Source organism: Daphnia magna, linkage group LG1 (assembly GCF_020631705.1).
Source record: "Daphnia magna isolate NIES linkage group LG1, ASM2063170v1.1, whole genome shotgun sequence".
In the NCBI taxonomy this organism is placed as follows: Eukaryota; Metazoa; Arthropoda; class Branchiopoda; order Diplostraca; family Daphniidae; genus Daphnia; species Daphnia magna.
Window position 1 is genome coordinate 17504023 of NC_059182.1, and position 23232 is coordinate 17527254.

Genomic DNA, 23232 nt, shown 5'->3' on the forward strand with positions numbered 1-23232 from the left:
TGTCTATAAAGGCACGTAGCTGAGAACGTTCACAAAGAATTCCACAAGTAGATTTTTGGAATTCATCGTTATGTATTGAGCCATAGACAAACCATCACGAGTCGTAGTGTATACTTTTATTATTCATGTACGGTCGATTTGTCCTTTAAAATGTTTCGTGCGTATTTTGGATAAAGCTCATGCACTTTTCTTGGAATGGCAGCATATTCATGACATTTTCATTCCAAAGTGTCACGTAAACATCAAGAAAAGATATACGTGAAATAGAACGGCCATTTTGTGTTTTTATCGGAGAGAGGATCACAACTTTCAATGGTCCATCAAAATCCATTTCACAGTTTTGTTTTTTCCTCAGCTTTCTGTAGATAGAGAAGGAAGATCTATAACATGAACGTGAGGGTGAAACTACTTTCTTATTATTATTTTTTTTTTAAACAAGGGTCCTAGGACTATAGCCGATATGAAGCAGCACAGTAGCGATGTGTCTGTGTATTAACCGGAGGAAATGGATGGATCGTATAGCCTATTTAGATCCCGAGCAGTAGGGAACACGCAACCACAATCCCCCCAGCATTCCCTTGATTTATGGCTCTAATTCAGCCAAAGCAAAACTAGCTGTCACACACTTGCAGCTGAAACAAGTCCCAGTTTTAAGGCACGAAACTTAACATTAAAGTCGTTGCATTAAAGGTACGAAACGAAATTGAATTCATTTCTCTGTTGCTATCGATTTGAAATGGAAATCGATTCATCACATTGTTGTCTTACGTTCGCAGCATTCCTCGTCAGCATTCACTACATTAATTACCTGATTTACCTTGTTTCTATGCTTTATACCCTTCGATCGTTCTGTTTGTTCCTTCGACTGATTTGTTCAACTTCTTTCTGAATTCGATTTCTGACAGCGAGTTTAAAGGCAACCTGTCAGCTGCTGTCATGAAAGTTACCCTGCCAAACGCAGTTGCTAACGGGTCCATGATATCGATTCAAATTCGCCTATAGATCCCATCGGTTTGTGGCCTTGGTAATAAGCTTCAGCCTTCCACTGGAAACTTCTTGTATTTTATTTTATTTTTTTTTCAATTCCAGGACTGTCGACGTTTCTACAAAAACTGCAGCGTATTGTATATGTACACATACTATGAGGATGTTAGAATTTTTTGTTCGTTTTATTTCCGGAGAACTCTGCAGCTACATATACATAAAGGAGCATTGAATCTAAGTATGAGTAAATATAGAGGAGAGTGCATGACTTCATGTCTACAGTCTTGTTTGCGGTCTGTAATACCCAGCTCAAGGGCATAACAAATTCAAAGAATTCCCTTTGAATATTTTTCCATATTTATAACGCAGATAGTTGAAAAGAATAAAAGAGAAATCTAGAACATGGATCGGTGGAAGTTACAAAACAAGAAAAAAGACCAGATATTTTTTAACACAATTTTGAAGGCCAAGGAAGGAATAAAAAAATCTAAGAGCTGGAACAAATAAGTGTCGTTGGGTGTCGTTTATCATTTGGCTAATGACGCAGGCTAAGCTGAGGAGCCATTACAGTGATTCGCCATGTTTCCCCCAAGAAAAAAAGGGGACTGTCTACCAAGAAACGATAATTAATGCTACACGAAACGAAAATATATAAAAAAAACTCGTGTTTGTGTATCTATTGCTGCAACTTTCAAGGATGGAAGGCCGTATACTGTGGCAATTGAAGCATTGGGGAGCAATGGTGCTGGCCCATAGCGACCATTAGTGTCACGTTCTACCGTCTAGCTCGTCGGGCCGTAGGGTACCACTACACCAGCTATTTTTCTGGCCTTAAGGTTTGCCTTCCGATACAGAAAAAAAACCACAGAAAAGATAAAAGGAAGAAGCTTAAGGTATCTGTACATCTTATCCATTAGTACATGGAGCCATACGAAGCCATGGGACTTATTTATAGGACAGCTGGAGGTACTAATGACCTAGTCATTCATTTGCCCTGTAGTCGACATGGATACGACACGGGCCCAGCTGTCCGCCTTTTCGTGCGTCTTCCTCCTCAAGAAGCGATCCAAGGTTTCTAGATGTTGGCTATACCGTGACGTATATTCTGGATGAAGCTAGCTTGTATAGCACGCACATGGTAAACAACGAAACGGGATGACAAACAATATACACATTTACGTAATCGATATCTTTTGTTGGGTCAATTTCTTCGATGTCTTGAAACTGAAAATGAATCACTGTCCAGAAATTGAAATAAACAATCAAATTAAGAATATACATTTGAACGATAGTTGTGGTATCGATTGGCGCCGCAGACAAGGGCAAGTATAATTATTTGAGTTGTTGGTTATGTTACGATGAATGTACGTACATTACAGAATGTGTATATGAATAGTACTACTAGACACAATGGTGAGTGTATTGATGTTCAACTATGCGGGTATGTGTATCACGCACGGTAAAAAAAAAACACTTCAAAGATAGGAAAAGTCTGAAAAGGCAATATCTTTTTCATCTCCCCGTTAAAAAGGCATCTAGATCCTCGTCCGATTTACACACAAAAAAAAGGGGGACGCAAAGAGAAACTGCTATAGGATTAAGTTACCTCGGCCCCGCGATGAAAAATGGACTTCTATCCACGCTCTTCACCAAGTATGTAAACAAAAGAATTGAAAAACACACAAAGAGAAAAATCGAGTATCTTTCTAAATAAATAAAAAAACATGGACATTTTAAATTTGGCGCGGATTGTCAAAATGCGCAAACGTAGACACAATCCTTTTCTATTCAATAATTCCGGTGCCCGTTATCATCATCATCTCGTCCGAAAACAGCCATCCATAAATAAAAAGGCCTTATCTGGTTATCTCTGTGCGACCGCATCCTCTCCCTTTTTTTTCTTTTTTATATATCTTTTCCGTAACCCACGTAGACGTAATGCAACGTGCTTTTATAATGCTGCTGCGGCTGCATTTCCTTTTTGGTCATTGTTCTTTTAATTTCCTGAATCGCGTGGATATATAGGAAACGTTCTTGCCGAGACCCAAAAGTCAGCGTCTGTTCATTGGCTTTTCGATGTCAGCGGATGCCAACTAGGATGAGACTCCATCTGAAGAAAAGAACGAAATAAAAGGAAAAAAAAAAAAACAGTGGAAAGCGGAACTAGTGGTATACAGGAGCCTTAGAGAGAGATATAACAAACGCGCATAGGTACATATATATATATACACAAGGAGTGAAAGGAAATGTCTTGCTATTTTTAATTGGATGCTTCTAAAGCATGTGCTACTTATTGGTTTTTAAAGGTAAAACAAACATGTACGTTCATAATAAGGAGTATAACTGCGTTCATTTTCGTGAGTGAGGCATTTGAGGACGCTGTAGTATATCTTCAACACGTTTTTTAAACCGTCAAATTTCTGCTGATAAGAAAGAGACAGTTGCAGAGGCATTAATCATTTTACGGGTCTAGATTTTGTTCTGTTTCAATGTCATTATTTCATTCCGAATGCTAGCAATGCATCAACAACGAATACAATATCATATGACATGTGGAGTATAGTTGTTTGTGTTGATGGAGGGGACATTGTTAGAATAGTGATGATTACCAACAATTCTGGGACAATCCTTTGTTGCCAGTCTGTTAGAAATTAATGACATTCGGTCATGAATCCGTGCTGCATTTTGCGAATTCATCATTCTACGCGGGAAGAACAAAAATGACAACAGATTTGCATTTAGGATGCAGACGGGACGTGCACAAGTATAACGAAGGGTGTTTTTATACCGTACACCATCGAAGTGAACCTTAGCTTATATGTTTAGTGAACGATTTTAGTGAACTCGAACCACATGTTCCAATCACATCGATTTGCATAACCGTCAATAAGAGAAACAAAAATATAAGACAAAAGAGCCGTTAATAATAAAAGAATCCTTCTTTTACTGTATAACTTTCAGACAGAAAAAAGGCCAGGTAACACGGAGGACGCTGCAACAACAAACTTTTCGTCCTCAACAGACAATCCAACCAAAATCCTCAGCTAAATATTATTTATTAAATCTAACCCGAAAACATGTCCTGTCGTATTCAAATAATTAAAGCATTTGATTTTATGTTAGAGATGCCATGTATACGAGATGAACGTTAGTTTTTGTTATTTTTAAATTTCCCACTTCCCCGGTGGGTGATTAAACCTCCTGTTTCTCCATCGCATGCGTCGTGTTAATGAACTCGTTTTCGTCTTATTGGCGAAAAAAGCGCCGCAGTAGCTAGGCCATAACAAGTTGCTAAGACGTATAAGTTGATCAGGTTTCAGTTCCATCTCCTCTCCCTTTACCAAGAATCGATGGATACAAACTTGGCCAAATCATTTTGGCCGTCTAATTAGTAAAATTCTTTTTTCTTTCTTTTTTCTTCGTAATGACTTTGCATGTTACTCAAATTCACAAAGAAAATCTGCTCATTATAATGGCTTGTGGGAATCGTTTGAATCATCTTATCTAGGAATCAAAATAATTACACCACTACGTCCCGTATAGTTTCAGAAACTCAAATTTCCAACACGTTGTCCCCGAGTCTATCTTTCGATCGTGAATACCCGTTACATTAAACTAAACTTATTTTAAAACATTTAAAAATGTATATATTATTTTCAAAAATGCAATAGCACTGGCAAGAAAAGTGTAGCAGACGTCTATGCCAAGAAAAGGATCCAGAACTATCAGGCGGTGTAATCCCACGGCTTCACTAACCTGAGAACTTCCACGATATCGTCGTGGGTGCATCCAGCAGTGTCAAGCTTCAATGTTTTATAAACTGAACGTATTTGAGAAAATGAAAACAAGATTTTGTGGTGGACCTGCAATTTGTATCCATTCTAGGTACCTAATCAGCGTCTTCAAACTGAGTAGAAACGCCTAGAGTCCAATGACTATAGAGGAGGTTGCATGTCTTTTTCTCTAGAAAAGGAAACTGACAATCTCGCCGAGCACACCAGCATATATCCCTCTGATTTAGAGACGGCTGATTGATTAAGACAGATATGTTTCAATCTGCTTATACTGCCTCCCCACGATAAAAAAACAAACAATCAAAAACAAAATAAGAATGCAACCCGAGCGGATTTTAGAGTTGGGAAGAACCTCTCTCGTTTTTTTTTTCTCGCCAAATATCTACCCAATGTCTGGGACTATCCTTATAAATCCTTCCCTAAGCTGCTATACTTAAGGATCATTTATAACAGAAAAAAAAGGAAAAAATAATGCAAGGCAAATAATAGAGCTAGCGAGCAACGAGAACGGGTTTCAAAGAAGAAAGGGAAAGCTGGAACGCTTGCACGCGCATCTGATATCGTTCATCTTCTGTGGCGGCTCGTTTTTATTTTCTGTTTCTTTTCGTTTCTTTTTATCTTGGTTGTGCGAAATTGATATGTAAAGCTAACAAGGTCGAACAGCAATATTGCTCCGGAAGCATCAAGAGAATCATGGAAGGCCACATCCTACGTTAGGGACGACGGACAACAACGCATGATCAAATATGATTAACTGTCATTTGCGCTATAGGCTACTCTTTCAGTCACTTGATTTTTCTGTCACGGTTGCTATTGAAAAAAAAGAAACGTTATAGGCAGTCATTACCCTTTTTTTTGTTACCTCTGCCACACTTCCGTGGTTTAACGGGAAATCCAATTGCAAGTACAGACTTGTGTTGGTTGCCTGACAATGTAAAATGGCACGTGAATAGTGACTCTGTGCACTATTCATATTTTGTGTGTGTGTGGCACAGTGTGTGAAAGATAGACCATAGTTCGCGTTTTCGCGGGGCATAGACGTAACATGATAAAAAAACTATTAGTTCACGGGTATGTAACTCAAGTTAAGCAATGTATGTACAACTAAACACTTTTAGCTGTTTGAATTTCCAGCATTCCCACCAAATTTAGTTCTTTGCTGAATATCGATTGAGTTTCGTCTCGATACGATTCATAGTTCGATATACTGGAACATGCTAAATGTCTTCGCTGACGGTTTATTGTTGACGTATTCTTTTCTTTTAGTTTACGTACAATCAACATTCCAGTGTTCCAGTCGTTGACATGGGTCGGACTGTCATTGCTGAGGATGGAATTGAGACTTATGTCGCAAGTTTGGCATCGAAAAAAGCAACAGTGGTTGGTTTACTCTTTGGCCAGGAAATTTCTGCACAAAAATCATGTGTGATACATTTGGCACGAACGCCTGATCCCGCAATTGAAGATGAAGAAGAGGAGTCGGAATCCTCATTAGAAATACAAAATAAAAATGTGCGCAAAGTCAACAGTCCAACAGAAGACTTTGATGACTCTTTAGTTCTTGATCATGCTCGGCAGGTACATTTCAGGTCTCTTTCTAATTTTGTGCACAGCCAGCATAACTAGAACATTTTCTTCCTTGTCGTAAAAAAGGTGATGAGATCTCTACCTGGAGGAATTACCATATTGGGTGTTTTTATTGTTTCGAACACAGATCCATTTCAAAATCCTGCCATGAACAATCGTATCAGAAAGCTACTGACTTCCATTGATGTTATCATTGGGAAGAGTTCCATTACTGTCAGACAGCAATTGACATGTGAAAGGATTGCATTGCATATATCTAATACTACAATTAAGTAAGATGGTTCACAATGATGGTTAAGAAGATTCAGTCTGATGTTAATGAATTCTTCACATTCCTAAAATTTTAATGACATTTATGAAGGTATACTTGCAAAACCTTGGAAATTGATAGCCCATTAGCTTCACCCAAACCTGCCGATTGGAAGTTTGTTAATGCTGCTGGTTCCCCCTGGATAGAGTTGCATTGCACCACAAATGTTGAATTTTTCATTGGCCTGTCTGATTCAGAATCTTCAGGTACCCTGAGACAACAACTGGAAGTATTGTGAATTTCTTATTAACCTGGTGACTTATGGTCAACTATAATCTGTATTCTGCTTTTCAAATTTAGACTGGGATAGATCTGTATGGCAAAGCTGTCAAGCAATGCATCTGTCTCTTTGGTGGAAAATTCTCTACGGATTTGGAGTTAGTGGATGATGCGTCAACGGTAATGGGCACCGGGAAGAAAAAATCAAAACAACAGAATAGCGAGGAACGAATGAAAACTATTAATGTTCAAATCCTTATTCCAGAGGTAGGTTTTCAGGTTCACGGCCTTAATAATATCCCTTCTCTTAACAATGTATTTAATTTTTCAGCTTGAAGTTAAACAAGAGAAACAGGAATGTTCTTCAGAGCTCAGATTCGGAGGTCAAATGTGCATCAAGGCATACATACACGGAAAAGCCACTGTTCGGGAAGCAAGCCAAGTAAGTTATCCCCCTCCCCTTCCCAAAACTGCTTTATTTTAATGACTTGCAATCAATCGATAGGTCATCAGAGAGGATATTTTGCGTTCGCTATGGGCTCGATGTGACATGCACTGCGATTCGCTGATTGGAGAAGAGCAACGTGGACAGCCAGATGGTACATTTGCTTCCTTTGTCCTTTTTTTTTTTTGCCAGTCATCCTTTTTAATGAGTTTCACCTTGTCCTAATAATTGAAGTGAAAGCTGTTCTACACGAACCACCACGGCGAGTCTTGGCTCCTCTTCCGTTCAGCCCGATATCTGTATCTGATTATCTGTTCCCAGGCGAAGGACCAGCGGATTCATTGACGTCGCTCGCTGATTTGTTGGACTTGGGCACGCTATTGGATGGCGATGTTCAGGTATTCTAAGTTTTCCCTTCTTTGTCTACGTGACACGTGTTTTCCCTCTTACTGTGCTATCGATTTCTTTGGTTTTCCTTCATCTATTAATTGAAACATCATTCGGTTTCTATGTAACCAAAGGATTATTGGGAAGCAGCTGCTGAGGTTAATGATGCCGAGCTACAGATCCAGTCGGACAGTACCCTTTTAGAGACGACTATTTCCAAACAGAATTCTGTGGCACCTTCCACGAACTCCCGCGCCATTTTGCTGTCTGGGCTTATCGCTCTTCTTGCTATAGTTTTGTCATACTTGACACTTCAGATATTCAGAACTAACTGATATATCTTATCTCTCTGGCCTTTGAGGTTGGCATTGGTTGACCTAGTGATAACCTGTTACTATGGCTCATGAATTTATTTTACGTGGTAATAAAGAAAAGGGGTTTGGCTGTACGTCCTTTCTCCTTTTCTTTTTGTATCTTTTAAGGTTTATTGTGCTCCAAAGGTAATATCTCCAAATGACGAATACGAATAATAGTTAAATTTTTGGCGCAAATAGATGCATGCACTTTTTTCCACAAAGAAAAAACAGAGAGCTGGAACAAAAAAACAGAGAGAAAGGAAAGAAATTACGTAGAAACAAACACTGACGACAATGTGGATTATTCACACGTTTACCAACCGTTTGCTGTTCCTTCATCTTTTATAATTATTAATTATTTTTTTAAAAATTCTCTCAGTTGTATCTAACATTTCGTTGCGATTTGGGCAGATCCTCGTTCTCATTCTCGTCGATAGCTACATATGCGGCTGAGAAACCTTTGCTGTTGATGGTGTCGTCACTCTTGAAACGAACTAGAAGCACCTCGTTCGTCGAAACGATCTCCGGAGGTACCTAATAATTCAAAAAAATAATGATCCTATTATTAGCTTGAAAAGCTTCTATTGAAGACAACAAAGAAAACAAATGCAAAGTGAAATACTTTTGGTTTCATTCCACATGCGAATGCAAACTTTGCGTGAGTAGAAAGCTTTTAATTACCCGATTGCCACAATAACGCCCATTAGTGGGTCCTGAGTCATCGAAGCCTTGATAGACCTCGATGGAATCATATCCGCATTCGTGTTCATCTTCCAGCTCGAAGGTAAGGAAAGTCAAATGGACGTTTTTCCCAGGTGGGGCCTCAATAACCCAATCGCAATCTTCTTTGTTTTCGTAGTTATGGTCACCGTATTTGGCGTGAGAGTAAAAGTGTTTGACACCATTCGCTGCCTGCAGATGGCCTCCACAAACTGTTTTGAAAAAACGAGAATTGTCGAATCGAGAGCCAGATAAACATATCCAGTTGATTACCGGTTGCGTGCGTTGCTTGAAAGCCACGACGTTGAACGGATGAATCCGATTTGAATACCAAATAAAGCTGATTGCTGGAAGCCACTATTGGATGAGGTGCTTTCAATCCGCAGAATCGACCCAAGGTCTGATCGTCGCTACTATCTCCATCGTACAGGATAACATGGTCGTAAGCACACTCGTGATGAGATTCGATTTCAAATTCGTGGAAAACCTGAAGGAAGTACGAAAAAGATATCGAACGTTGTTATCATCGAAGCTCATCACGCAAAATGTAAGCGATTGCCATACTAATTTGATGCGATGGCCTGGAGTTGTTGTGAAATGCCAGACGCATTCCTTTCTTGCTGGATAGGGATGCGGGTAATTAGGACTCAGAATTTCGCCATAGGGAGCTCGAATTTCATGTTTACAACCGCCTTCTTTACAATCGTGACCATTTTCGTGAAGTGTAAATCCATTGTGGCAAGCACAAACGTAAGAGCCGATAGTATTGCGACATTCCTGCTGACATCCGCCGTTGTTCACTGCGCACTCGTCCTTGTCTTATGAAAAAGGAATAGAAATGTTACTCCACTTTGTTTTTATCATCGGAATGCTATCAGCCTGTGAACGAACCGGTAAAATAGACGGCGGCAAAGCCCGTCTTCTGGACGGAATTGTCTGAGGCGAACTCGATGCGAAGGACGTTGCCTTCTGAAGTAACGACGGGAGGCAGGTGGGTACCGCAGAAGACGCCGTGTTTGCGCAGTTCGTTCTCGCTCAATTTGCTCCTCACCTCTACGTGATCGTATTCGCAATCTTGCTGCAAGAGAAAATCAAACCAATACATTCCTATATCATGTCAAATGATTCTTGCTAAAGGTAAGAAAACAATCAAGATATTCGGCGGGTGTGTCAGACAATTTTGCGCCCACTTATATTCCCTGATTTGCGACTCACATTGTTTCCTTCCAGATCAAAGTGCGTAAAGTTGAGAGTAATGCGATACTGAGGCGGGGCGAATATCTCCCAAATGCAGTGCTTGTTGCTTGGATACAAATCAGGAAAGGACGGGCTGATTATTGTCCCGTTGGGTGAATCAATCAAACCACCGCAGGCATCTGTAGAAATACCGACATTGTTTGATTATTTTCTGAGGCTTCGTTTTATTGATTGAACTGTTCGTTGATATTACCTTCGCATCTTTTGCCGTCTGAATGGAGCTCGAAGCCGATTCGACATTGGCACTCGTAACCGCCCAAGGTATTGACGCAACTATGCTCGCACCCGTGATCCAGCGAAGCACATTCATCGAATTCTAGCAAAGAAACGTAGGCAGCGTTGTTAACTTGCATTTAGTACAACGAATAATCAAAGGATTTACCGTTCATGAAAATCGCTGAAAATCCGGCCTTTTGCACGGAATTATCCGAGACGAATTTGATCCACATTTTGTTGCTACTTGATTTGATGTCTTCGGGAATATTGTAACCACAATAGACACCGATCAGCGGGCTGGTGGGATCATGCCCGTCGCGAATTTCCAGGAAATCGTAGACGCAGTTGTCGTGGTTTTCGATTTCAAAAGACTGGAATTTGAGCGCCACTTGATAATCGGATGGGACAGTAATCTTCCAGGTGCACTCCTTGTTGGGTTGATAATCGTCGGGAAAGTTAGGCGATTCAAGATGGCCGCTATCCACGTTCAAATCTCCGCCGCAAAGAGCTAAAATAATCCCGATTACATTGTTACACACGAATCTGTGATGTTTTGAATTTGAGATTACCCTCGTAAGAGGCACTGAATCCTTTATATCCAATCTGTCGAGGTGAACTCTGGAAAGTCACCAGCATCCGACTTCCAGTAGACATGACTGGATCCGGCAGACGTGTGCTGCCACAGAAGCGCCCTAAGCGTGAATGTTACACCATTTAAAGAATTCAAAATCAATGGTAAGAATATCTTTGAAAAAGACATACCGAGTAAAGGCGATTTGTGCCAATATCCATCGCGAATTTCGACATAATCATACTTGCAATTGTCTCCTTTGAAGACATCCAGTTCTGTTATGTTGAGGACAATACGTTCTCCGTGCGTGGCCGTGATACGCCACTCGCATCGCTCGCCATCTTCCGAGACTGTACCCGGTGGGAAAACGGGCGAGGTGAATGAAGCTTTGTTTTCCTGGAATGTCCGTCCACACTCTTTGGACAGAGGAAACGATTGAAATTAGATCTCGGTCATTGAGTTACACGAGTGAAAGAAATGGTTGACCTACTTGGGCATTTGTAGAGCTTATTGGTTTGCGAGATATCACCTTCGCTAAGGCGAATACGTTGGCCAATCTCGGGTCGTGATTTGGTCTCGGGATCTGCTTGCGGCAAAATCGTATCCAAGTAAGTCCCCTGTTTGTTCAAATGCTCACAATTAAGACGTTGTTGACATGCAAATCATTCTCGTGTACCTTGGAAAAGGTGTTGCGTGCGTAATGCATGATGGAATCGAAATCGTAGGACAAACCCAGCGAGTTGACCTCCTCCGATGTCAGTTTGTTGAAATTGTACTCCTGACCTGAAGTAAAACAAAATGGGAAATTTTTTTTTTACGTCTTTGAACACAAGTTTTCAGCTGGGAGAGACAAGAATCGTTATCGCTCTATCCCTCCCCGTCATTCCAATACTATAATGCGTATATCGAAGAAAATTGCTTTGCAGTGGCATCGTTCCAACAACAAAAAAAAAGAAAAAGAGCCATCGTACTCTAACACAGTCATAAAGATTCTGGGCGAACAAACAATGATAGCATCCCACTAGAGACGTATTGATCGGGCTGCAACGTCGGGATCGAAGTTGTACGTTAGGCAAGATTCATTAATTCGACTAGGCGGGTAAATGTATACACAAGAAAGGGAGAAAAGAAGACGTTAGAGACAAAGGAAGCGACACAGAAAGAGACCAGTTAAAGAGCTTGATAAGATAGCTGTAATAATCGGGGAAAAGGGGATTCTCGTATTCTTCGCTATTGCCATGGAAGGCAATAGTCTGTTGATCACCTTGACACTAATTGTCGGGACACGAAAGTGCGAGAGGATGAAATGACGTTGCCTTCGCAACACGAAGAAGTCGATGGACACTTTGAAAATGAAAGCCTGACACGAGCGGAAAGAATGGTAAACACTTTGAGTAGAGCTTTAAATCTCATGCCCCACATCCAATCGTCTAGGATAACTTGACTTTCCTCTCGTGTTGTTCCAAAACAGCTGTCATTTACGAGGAGAAGTAAGGCCCCAACGAATTCGATCTCTTCCTATACGTTTCTCGATATCCGATTATTCAATCAGAACATCAGTTCTATCCACAATAACTATTAGATTTAAAAGAGCTTCCCAAGGTCTTTCTTTCGTCAGATCCTCGCGAGAAGTCATTATAGTTGTCCAGCCTTCATTGTCATTCGCTGTCCGTGTCAACAAAGTCGAATATGTTTACAGAATGACAAAGTATAAACAATAGAACATACCAGTCATGATGTTTTCGCGGATAATGTGCACGTGATTGTCTCGGTCTGGTCTTGTGTGCTCGTGCTAAAGTGAGGGGAGGGGGAGGAAAAAAAAAAGAAAAAGTTAGACAAAATAAACATACACGAGCGGACGTCTAATTCGTTGGGCATTACCCAAAAGCCAACGACGTGTCCCAGTTCGTGGACGACGATCCCAAATTTATCGCAGTTCTTTCCTATAGAAATGGCCTGCGCTCCGTTGCCTCGTTTGCCGACGAAAGAACAACATCTGAAAATAGTTAGCGAGTTCTTTTTCTGTTATTATCTTTGAATAAAAAAATAAAAAAATGGACAGAAAGAAGCGGCTAGACACAATTACCCGCAAGCGCGTTCCGTGAAAACGATGAAATGGGGATGATCGGCCGTGCGTTCGACAAACTTGACGCAGGTAAAATTTTCCCAGTGACGCATGGCTTGTTTGAAGAGGGCCTTGTGGGCCCCGGAGAAATTGGCATCAATCTCGTAGGGGATGACTCCGAAATCCCAGATGCGCTCCTTGCGGGCCGTTGCCGCCCGTCTGGTACGGATTAACGCTCCAGGTTTTTCGGTGATCTGTCTGATCCGATCTTTGCGCTTGTTTCTCCTGGCCTTGATCGTCTTCGCGTTGAGTCTCTTTGTCGTCGTTTTGTCACCAACGGGTCGCGACGGCTTACCCTGGTCGTCATGGCCGTTGCTATGTGCTTCGTCGCTCGATAGATTCCGTTGTTTAGACGGATCCAACTCGACCAGTTCATCCTCCAGCTCGCTCTTTTTCCGACGTCTATGATACACCAATCAAAAAGAAAGAAAATAAAAAACGTGAAACGGAAGAAATCAAAATAAGAAAATGAAAAAGGGAAGAGAGAGTGGATGAAGAGAAGAAGATATCACTCGCAATCAACTGAATCGCTTGGAAAAACGGGGATCGAGAACAAACTTCTAGTTATTGATTCACTCCAGAAAAGGAAGGGTGGGGGGGAAAATCAGTTTTCAGATGACGATGGTCTTCCTCCGGACTCGGGAGTAGCTGAAAAGATTTGCAGAGTCAATCGACAAGGCTCTCTCCCCTCCCCCAGCATGTCTTGGCTGAACCAGCCGATGGTTAGGAGGAAGTTGGTTACCATCACATTGAACATCTTCCGCCCAACATTCATAAATCCTCTTCCTTTCCCTACGCCATGCTCAACTTGTTCTTTGTTCGTCTTTACGTTTATCTTTTTTCCCTTCAAAATAAAGAACCGCCTTCCTTCGTTTCCCGCTCTCGGTTTCCAAATCCTCTGGTCTCTAGTTCCCGAATGGCCAGATTTGTTTCTATCTTTTTTGCTCCGGTAGGTACGCGCTTTGAGTCGCACCCGTTCTCGGGTTCGTGCAGAGCTGATTAGTAAGAAAATATGTTTTCCGAACAGGGTTTCTGAAGCATTAGTGATCGGATCAATAAATGCCCCGCTGCCCATTGAATCCATCGAGATGGATTTATTTTTATTTTTTTCTTTTCTCCTATTGGATGCCGAAAAAAAAAACAGATCTGAATATAGACTCCCGAGGATTGCATTTCGCAACAATAGCAAAGAAGATGAAAACTTGGAAAACGTGTCGCCAGAAATGTTTTTTTTTTTTATTACTTCTTTTAGCAAGTTGGAAATGGCTGGGAGCTGGAAAAACAAATTGGTTTCTAAGATTGCCAGCCTTGCTGATTCAAGATTGGAACTCTTTGAATATGAGAAAAATTTGATTAGAGCGCTACCGATTCTCAAATAAGAATGAAAAACGGATTTGACGAATTGCCATGGCTATGTACTCAGACGTAATCCATCACACTATCGGTGAGATTCTACAGCCCGTTACGAATTGATATATTGCCAACCATAAAAGCTAAAAATGGATAACAATAACAAACATCGACAGCAAAGACGCGGCAACGTTGACGGTACCCACTTATCGATTTCGTCTTCGTATTTTGATGGCTTTTATTTGTTGTATAGAAAGCAAGTTTGGCAAGCGAATTCACACGCGGCGGAATGCTCAATGCTCGAACTGAATTCCATTGCGTGCTCGAACTCGATTTGGCATCGCTGGCCAAAACCAACCTTTCGCGGCATGACTTATTAAGATGGGTGTCCAATGTATCGCAAACGGAACGCCAGGGAAAGAAAAGGGCGGTAGAAAAGCAAAGCAGGATGATGGATGACTTACTCTGTGATGGATGTGTGCTTCCTGCCTTGGCGTTGCCTACCGCCCGGCTTCAGTTGCTGGCCATCGTCAGATGTTTCGTCCGTCTGTAGATGAGCAGAATGATGGAGACGTTGCTGCTGAAGAGCGGATGAGCCGTTGAAGGAAGCGAAACGATCGGCTTCTTTCTCTGCTTCCGCTTGATTGCCGTCGATCTCCCAGTCGATGAGCACTTGACCTGTTTTGACGGCCAATTTTTGCTCTCGATCCCGTCTCGATTGAAGCTCGTACTCCAACTCGTAGCGGACATTGGGCAATGCAACATCACCGACGAATCCCTCTAAAAAGAAAAATTAGATTTGATTGTTACTCAACGTTATTATCATTTCGCGGTGTTGCCCCCGGTGCAATGAACTGGCTCGTTTTTCACTTGCGTAACTAGTCGATTTGAGTATCCAATTACGGGCATTTGGGTCCTCGGCAAGAAGCTAAAAAGGAACTTTACCGTGTGACTGTCTGACATAAGAGTCGCTAAGAGGAAATAAGCAAATTACCAAAAACGAAGCCGATCGTGTGCGCGCACACTTAGGGTTTCCATCGGTGTTGCTTAGTTTTCTTTTTCTTTGTCGCAGGTTTTTCATCGGCCAATCGATAGGTTAAAGAGAGGGGCTTCAATCGATATTTTCAATCACACAAAGACATCATTCAATTGCCGTTGGTCGGACCCCGTGACTCGTTAAAACGATGTTTTGCGCTTCGTTTTTAAAAAATGTTCGCTAATTTTTCTTCTTTCCCGTTAGGGCAAATGGCACGTAAAATTCCCTAACGAGAAGTGCAGCCAGTCAAGGACCCCCACAACCGCTTGCACAAGTTTTAAGCGTTTCGCCATTTGATAGTTGGCTCTCCATTAGCCGGGCTTCCAACCTTGATAGAAGCGTGAATCGTCGGGGAAAGAAGAAACGGGTCAACAGTCAACACTTTGGACATGCCTTTATTGGCCCCGTTTTCCCTTGAAGAGGTTCGAATGGAATGCAAAATAAACCGAAAGTGTCTGCAAAATAACGCACACGCCCTTTTTTTTTTTCTCTTTCAGACTAGAACTGAAGCGTTCGAAGAGCTAAATATTCACAGCAACGATCGCATCAGCACTTGACAAGCTACGAATATGTAGGTCGTCGTAAAAGGAACATCTCCAATCGATTTGATCAAATATGCAACTATGCAAAACTGTTGTTAACTGGGAAAAAGTTCCCACATTCTTTGAATTTATCGATCTAACTATTGAGAAATTGGACTATTTTTCACGAGAATTGGGGCTTCGGGAAAAAATGTACGTCTAGTGCCTGGTCGACGTTCATCAAAAGCTTCCCCTCTATGTGATTATCTACTTGCCTAAGGAATGCCGAGTTGGAACAAACACGATTTGCATAATTTGCCGAAGGTCGTGAATTGAAATTACAACACAAGTGGGCACTGAACTCGATGCACTTGCAATTGGTTTTCTTACCTGCTTTACAAGGATCCAGGTAGATGTCGTCAGATATCCGATGAGGAAAGCGTTTAGTTAGAAGTTCATGGATGCTAAAGTCATCAGCAGAGGCGGCCGATTGCGGCCCGACCAGGAACGCAGAAGCGACGATTACAAGACCCGCACGAAACAAAACGATGGCGGACGGTCGTCTGACTACGACCGGACTCGTTATGGACGGACGCATCTTAATGATTTCCTCTTACAGAGAGGAAGTTGGCTAAACAGAAGAAAAAGAAAAACAAAGAAGAGAACGTTTTTGTTTTGTTTTTCTTCTTGTTTCTCCAGTCGCTCAACTGACCCCCCGCACTGCTCCGACTGGATAACCTTCTTTCTTCGTACGTACGAAAACAGAGACTGTTTAAAAAAAAAATAAATAAAGCACCAAACTAACGCTATTTTTAGGTAGGCTCACAATCGGCTTGTTCTTCCTTTTTAATCGCTAGACCCAATGGGACTGTCCCCTCCAACAAAACGTAGCTGCTCGAAGATGAATCGACTCTCCTCTCTTTCGCCTTTTTTTTTTTTTGTGTGGTGAGGGCTTATTTTCTAATTCTCTTCTGGACAGCAACAGCGCACGCAGACTTGTACATTTGATGATTTGGGAAATATCAGCTGTTTTTAGTTTGATCACTGGAAACTGGAGCCGTCGATTTGGGACCGAATTGTATTAATAAGCAACAAGGGACGACGCGGCTTGTCACTGACACCAAAAACCACTTTGAAAATAATAGACGGGGGGAGCAAGAAGAATCACAGCGCGATGTTGTCGGAGTTAGCTGCTCTTGTTGATGGGACAGATCGATCCGCTTCAGGTTCCCATGTCATCTCAAAATGTTCCAGATTTTTATTTTTGTTGTCTTTCAACGCCGAAAGATGAAATGACAGCATACACTCAACACTGGGCGAAAAAACGAGAAGATGGGGCTGGAAAAAAATATAAATTTTGTTTTTAATTTTTCTTTTAGTTGTCTGTGCTGAGGAAGATCGGGTGGAGGTAAAAATGGGGGCTGACGTCGCTGAGAGCGCGTGTGGACACCACCGCGGCTCAGCGTCGAGTGGTGCTTGTGCCCGTCGCGACCCGGCCAAGAAGAAGATGGGACAAGGAGGGAGAAGGAAAAAAAAAAGAAAAGAGAGAAAGAGAGAAGAGAAGAGGAAAAAGAAGAAGAAGAAGAAGGGGGCTATATCTAACCTTAAGACATAAAGACAGAAGAAGAAACTAAGAAAGAGGGAGGAATATTTACACAAAGACATTTACAACCCTCTCTGTCTTTCTAGTATTCTTTTGTTTTGTTTAGTTTTTTATTATTTTGGTTTCATTGGTTGTGTTTTTTTTTTATTTTGTTTTAACCGAAGCGAAAAAGGAGGTTGAATGTCCAAGTAAAATATTGTGTGAGGGATCCCCTTTTTTTGTTTTTCAATGACGAAATCGAGGATATTTGTTTCCGGCCACCCTTATTATTGAAATTGTTGCTTAACCCGCTCTTCGGGGGATGCCGGCATGGAATGGCACTAACCCGATAGGCCCAAAAACGAGATATTTCCCAACCCGTATCGGCAAAGGGTTTTTTTTTAAAAGAGTACTCACGCTGAGTGTCGGGTGGAGGCATTGATGGATGAGCGGGATCGCATTTTAACATAAGTCAACCAAAATAACAAAAAAAAGAGGCTAACCCATGGGGTTAATCAGATATAGAATAGTTTTCTACGCACTTGTTTGTTTTTGTTTCACAATCAGGAAATAAATGAATAAAATAAAAAGGGTTTGTTTTACTTTGCCCACCTGCTTTTACCAGATCTGTTATGTAACCTATTGCGTTTTGATGTTTTGATGAATGTATACATGATTTGTGGATAGCATTCGATGCGCATGTTTATTGTATTTTTTTTAATAAGAAGGATTATTCTTGATGAAAGTGTTAAGACAACTTTAATTTAATTATGCCAATTTTAACTGGTTTGATAAGAGAACAAAAGCGTTTTCTGAAATCAGCGTAAAATTTTGATTATAAACTATGTTTTTTATTGAATTCAAAGAGATGTCATTTTTCACGGATTTTGACAAAAGTGAGAAGGGTATAGCCTTCTCACTTTTTCATTTTTGGCTAAATTCTACTTATTGTTTAAAATACATGATTTCGATTCAAAATTAAACGAGAATCACGAAAATCCAGTTTGTTTTGACGACGGGCTTTTAGTGTTTTGTTTTTTATTCAAATAAACGTATAGAAAACGGACGAACAGTGCTGGCGCGCCAGTAGCATTATGGTTCCATTATTCCAATTTTAGCTGGTTTGATAAGAAAACAAATACGTTTTCTGAAATCAGCGTAAAATTTTGATTATAATATGTGTTTTTAATTGAGTTCAAAGAGATTTCATTTTTCACGGATTTTGACAAAAATGAGAAGGGTATAGCCTTCTCATTTTTTCATTTTTGGCAAAATTCTAGATTAAAAAAAACTACATGATTTCGATTCAAAATTAAACGAGAATCATGAAAATCAAGTTTGTTTTGACGACAGACTTGTAGTTATTGTTTTTTTTATTCAAATAAACGAATGGAAAACGAACAAACAGTACTGGCGCGCCAGCAGCAATATGGATCCATTATTCCAATTTTAACTGGTATGATAACAGAACAAATGCGTGTTCTAAAATTAGCGTAAAATTTTGATTATAAACTATGTTTTCAATTGAATTCAAAGATATGTCATTTTTGACGGATTTTGACAAAAGTGAGAAGGGTATAGCCTTCTCATTTTTTCATTTTTGGCTAAATTCTACTTATAGTTTAAAATACACGATTTCGATTCAAAATTAAGCAAGAATCACGAAAATCAAGGTTGTTTTGACGATGGGCTTTTAGTTTTTAGTTTTTCATTCAAATAAACGTACAAAAACGGACGAACAGTGTTGGTGCGCCAGTAGCATTATGGTTCCATTATTCCAATTTTAGCTGGTTTGATAAGAAAACAAATACATTTTCTGAAATCAGCGTAAAATTTTGATTATAATCTGTGTTTTTAATTGAGTTCAAAGAGATTTCATTTTTCACGGATTTTGACAAAAGTGAGAAGGGTATAGCCTTCCCACTTTTTCATTTTTCGCTAAATTCTACTTATAGTTTAAATTACATGATTTCGATTCAAAATTAAACGAGAATCACGAAAATCAAATTTGTTTTAACGTAGGACAGATAGTTTTTGAGTAATTCAATTTTAAAGTGATTGCGCTAAAACCACTTTGATTCCGTTTTATTCGAAAACTGCTTGGCTGATAGGAAAACTAATATTTTATTATTTTATTCGGAATCGGCGTTCAGTTTTGGCTATTCCAGGATAGGTTAAATCAAATTCCAAGGCAACATTTTCATTCCAAATTTTTCATCAAAAAGTCGGACTTTAAAAATAAGTTCGACAAAATAAGCCCGACTTTTTCTATTTTTTCTATGTATTTGATCAAAAAGCAATATTTATAGCTATGAAAATACATGGTTTAGATTCAAAATCAAACGAGAAACACAAAAATTGACGTCGCCTTAACGTGAGATTTATAGTTTTTGAGTTATTCGAATTCAAAGTGTTTAAACGCTCAAACCCATTTTGATTGCGTTTAATTCACAAGCTCTACATTATTATTGTTTTATAGGTTACGAATAGTACTGCACTAGTACAAGATCCCACATAAAACTAATGTTACCATACTAACAGGCAGTCTCTATTAAAGACCAACGAACGTGGATTTATAATTCATTCAAGTTGTTGACCATGTTCTCACATGGAAGCAATTGATCTTACACAAGACTCTTCGTCGCTTCAGTCTGAATTCGATCTCTTTGACGCTCCCCAGGTCCCGACTTTGAAGAAAGAAGAACCTCCTTTCTCCCCCAAAAATTGGATTTTTTTGTGATCCTTCTCTTTCCCCAGCTGGTATCTGGTTTCCGATTCCGGTTTCCGAAAGTTGTTTTTCTTTCTCCACCGACAGACAGTTGATTCTTTGAATTTTTTCTTCTTTTTGCTCTACGTGACAACAGACACGCAATCCAAAGCGTCTACAATCTTCCATTATATTCATACGATACCCAACAGTGTGAGAAAACGAGAAGCCGAGATTCCATTTCCTACGTTCAATCAGATGTAGTTATCCATCTCCGGAGACTCACGTAACACGCAGTTTACACGGCTCCGAATCCCAGTTATGGGATGGAAATAAATTACCGTGATAAACATCGCCCCGTCCACACAAACCCATCGCCCAACCCAATCCAACTTGAGTTTTATTGTGTTCCTTTTTTTTTCTTTTTATGTGTCTGTCTTTTAAATTGAATTTCAATTCAGTTTTCAATCCACTGGACACTATGTAGCAACAAGAGCTAGCCAACAACAATTTAATTTAAAAAAAAAATTGACATTTAACAAGCAGAACACTACCAGATGATTCTCTATTGTTTTGTTCGTAGTCATTCATTCTTTTGTAATTTCATTAATGTTTTAAAGTGAAACATCTGTTGTTTGCGGAGGATTCTGTGAACGCTGTGTGATGAAAATGTACAGCAATGTGTAATGTGATAGGATTTGGGGCGGTTGGGTAAACAGAGGTTAGCAAGGGAGGAAAATAACACACCATATTCTGATTTTTTCAAAAAGGGAGGGAGTTAGACGTGAAGAGGAGAAAAAAAGAAAAAGAATTTTGGCGTTTCGAAGACCGTTCATAGAGATAGTTATACATATTTAACAATCGTTTGTTGTTCTGTTAATTAAATAGCATATAGTAAGAGTGGAGTTGGGAAAAAGGAAGTGACAGGAGGACGCAGAGGGGAGGCAGTACATTTATACAAATGTCACGGTGAGTATTTCAGATTGCATATTTAAAAAATTGAAAAAAAAATAAAAGACGGGCATTTTAAATCGATATTGTTGGCCAAAAACTGGGGGACGCCGAGAATGACACGGTGACGCCACGAGCGAAGAGTTGGATGGAAACTTCATTTTGAATTTATTGAATAGAAAAATCAAATCAAATTTCGCGGAGACATTTTGGCAAGACAATTTTTTGTTAATTTTTTTTTTTGTTTTTTTTTTTTCCTTTATGTTTGTGTATGATCGGCATTGGAGCGGATGGACATAATCGTGAAAAAAATCGCCCTGTATATGGTCATATAACGCATGCAATTTACATGATTTTCGGAAAACAATGGTATTTAGAAAACAAACAGAATCACTGCAACTTTTTGTTGTTTACTTGCGAAGACATCAAACTGTTCAAGAGTTTAAAAACAAGACAAAGAAAAAAGAACTAAACAAACAAGTTGATTCTATTTTCCGAGAAAATGTGTTGTCATACTGTTAGTCGCATATGTTATGATGAACAAAGAACGCGCACAGAACGAGAATTTTAAAGAAAAAGGAGCGACATCGAGGCCCAAATGATTCCCGCAATTCATTTCTATCTTCGGGCCTCGTGTTGTAATTTTTGTTAGTGATCATGGGATGGGAAAAAGCGAGCTCTTTTTTTTTTTTTATTATTATTATTACTTTATTTGTTTGGGGTAAATGTTTTGTAAATTTTTTGTTTTCTTTTGTTTTTTGTTTTTTTTTTTACTGTACATTTTTCAATTTGATTTCTCCCTTGTCGCCTCCACTGCTGCTGGTTCCTCCTCCGATCTGTCCCATTAATTTAAATCGTCCGATGCGCTCGTTGTGTTCGGGCGTCCTGCGCAATTTAATTCCATTCAAAGCAAGGCATAAAATTGCGGTTTTTAAGAATAAATCACAAGAGCATAGGGTAGTAGGTAAAAGAATAAATAAAACTTGTTTCCCATACGCTATCGCCTTTTGTTTTGTTTCAAACGTTTGAAAAAGTGATGCGTAGGATGAATGTGAAAATGCTGGGTTCGGTTAACTTTGTTTTTCCGGGTTTTTTGGGGGGGGATTTCTAACAGGAAATGATGAGGGAAGATTCAAGGAAAAGTTTGAAATATTTACACATCGTCATAGTCGTCTTCGTCTTCGTAATCAATGGAGTCGGGTGTGGTTGTTGTCGTAGTCGGCGGCCCAGCTGGGCGGTTGGTGCTGCTCACTCCGTAAGACTGAAATCATCATCAAAAGACGTAGATTCATTAAAAGCCCATTCATTTACTAATTAAAAAAAAAGGGAAATCAAGGACCCCTCTTATTAATAATAGAGTGCACTGCAGCTAACTGAAATGTTCGCCAGCTGTCGCAACTATGTCCGTTTCCAAGGCTTTTTATTTGATTAGTTCAGACTTTTGATGCCGCAACATCCTCATCAACCATACGTGTAATTAACCCACTACTCTGCCCAAAATTGAGGTTCTTCATGATGCTCTATGTCTACAAATTAATCTGATTTTGTCTATCAAGACAGAGACGGTGATTACTCACTGGTATGTTTCCTGGTCTCCATCCGCATCCGGGAACGGGGAAGCCGTCCGAACCTAACGGGCATGGCGCATCCAATCCTGGGGAACCCTGTTCACCCCGCGGTCCTCTTTCGCCCTTCTTGCCTTTCTTTCCCATCATTCCCTACAAAGTAAGACGACACATGGTTAATATACACGTAGTTGACAGGCTAAAAATGTGTACAAAGTTTGATTGATTGGTATTGCTTACCAGGTCACCTTTAGTTCCTTTTTCTCCCTTTTCACCCTAAAATGAAAAGTTAAAGGAGATGTATTAAAATGTGATCGATGTGATGTGACTTTGAATTAGATCGAAGCGTCATGCGTGGCAGCCAGTGCCACTATTTTCAACAGAACCAAAAAGAGAAAAGCCAAGGCAACTATGGAGGCTGCGTTTTTCGGTCAAACGAAAAATGAATGAGTGGACTACCTTGATTCCAGGTATTCCGTCCGTCCCCTGTGTCAAACAACACACCAGCAATCCAAACAAGGATCATCAAAATGGTGAGAGTTTTTTTTT

At 40.1% G+C, this 23232-nt stretch overlaps 3 protein-coding genes and 2 long non-coding RNA genes across 25 annotated transcripts in view; 3 read left to right on the top strand and 2 right to left on the bottom strand.

The window, feature by feature from the left end:
- Nucleotides 1–461: 461 nt before the first annotated feature.
- On the top strand, nt 462–1285 carry LOC123475620. Its single transcript, XR_006650996.1, has 3 exons — nt 462–690; nt 906–1024; nt 1090–1285. It is a non-coding gene; the product is annotated as an uncharacterized LOC123475620 (long non-coding RNA).
- Nucleotides 1286–5975: 4690 nt separating this feature from the next.
- On the top strand, nt 5976–8174 carry LOC116932952 (protein odr-4 homolog). Of its 2 annotated transcripts, none has more exons than XM_045178593.1 (8): nt 5976–6356; nt 6432–6637; nt 6727–6904; nt 6976–7161; nt 7226–7336; nt 7400–7493; nt 7571–7737; nt 7861–8174. In XM_045178593.1, the coding sequence occupies exons 1-8, from the start codon at nt 6084–6086 to the stop codon at nt 8059–8061; spliced, it is 1416 nt and encodes a 471-aa protein (XP_045034528.1). In that variant the 5' UTR covers nt 5976–6083; the 3' UTR covers nt 8062–8174. The 2 variants fall into 2 exon arrangements, with proteins under 2 accessions (XP_045034528.1, XP_032796752.2); XM_032940861.2 differs by having other exon boundaries at nt 5977–6356; nt 7574–7737.
- Nucleotides 8175–8186: 12 nt separating this feature from the next.
- LOC116932939 (tolloid-like protein 2) lies at nt 8187–16476 on the bottom strand. The gene is made up of 17 exons (XM_045178582.1): nt 16269–16476; nt 14786–15101; nt 12933–13373; nt 12728–12842; nt 12575–12638; nt 11523–11629; nt 11337–11463; nt 11038–11262; nt 10845–10967; nt 10442–10783; nt 10253–10375; nt 10018–10178; nt 9694–9880; nt 9367–9620; nt 9076–9289; nt 8764–9014; nt 8187–8616 (listed from the first exon to the last, which is right to left on the bottom strand). The coding sequence occupies exons 1-17, from the start codon at nt 16474–16476 to the stop codon at nt 8458–8460; spliced, it is 3417 nt and encodes a 1138-aa protein (XP_045034517.1). The 3' UTR covers nt 8187–8457.
- LOC116932971 lies at nt 9812–16838 on the top strand. Its single transcript, XR_004399817.2, has 3 exons — nt 9812–9939; nt 15562–15779; nt 15855–16838. It is a non-coding gene; the product is annotated as an uncharacterized LOC116932971 (long non-coding RNA).
- Nucleotides 16839–20718: 3880 nt separating this feature from the next.
- The window catches only part of LOC116928664 (collagen alpha chain CG42342), a 46310-nt gene continuing 43796 nt past the window's right edge, over nt 20719–23232 (bottom strand). For 18 of the 20 annotated variants that reach the window (XM_045178655.1, XM_045178643.1, XM_045178626.1 and 15 more), the window contains 5 exons: nt 23143–23169; nt 22924–22959; nt 22696–22836; nt 22276–22379; nt 20719–22003 (listed from right to left, as the gene is read on the bottom strand). In XM_045178655.1, the coding sequence (XP_045034590.1) occupies nt 21889–22003; nt 22276–22379; nt 22696–22836; nt 22924–22959; nt 23143–23169 (423 nt within the window). In that variant the 3' untranslated portion in view covers nt 20719–21888. Of the gene's footprint in view, nt 22004–22271; nt 22380–22695; nt 22837–22923; nt 22960–23142; nt 23170–23232 lie in introns of those variants that run through there. The other 2 variants (XM_045178609.1, XM_045178636.1) reach the window with 2 other exon arrangements.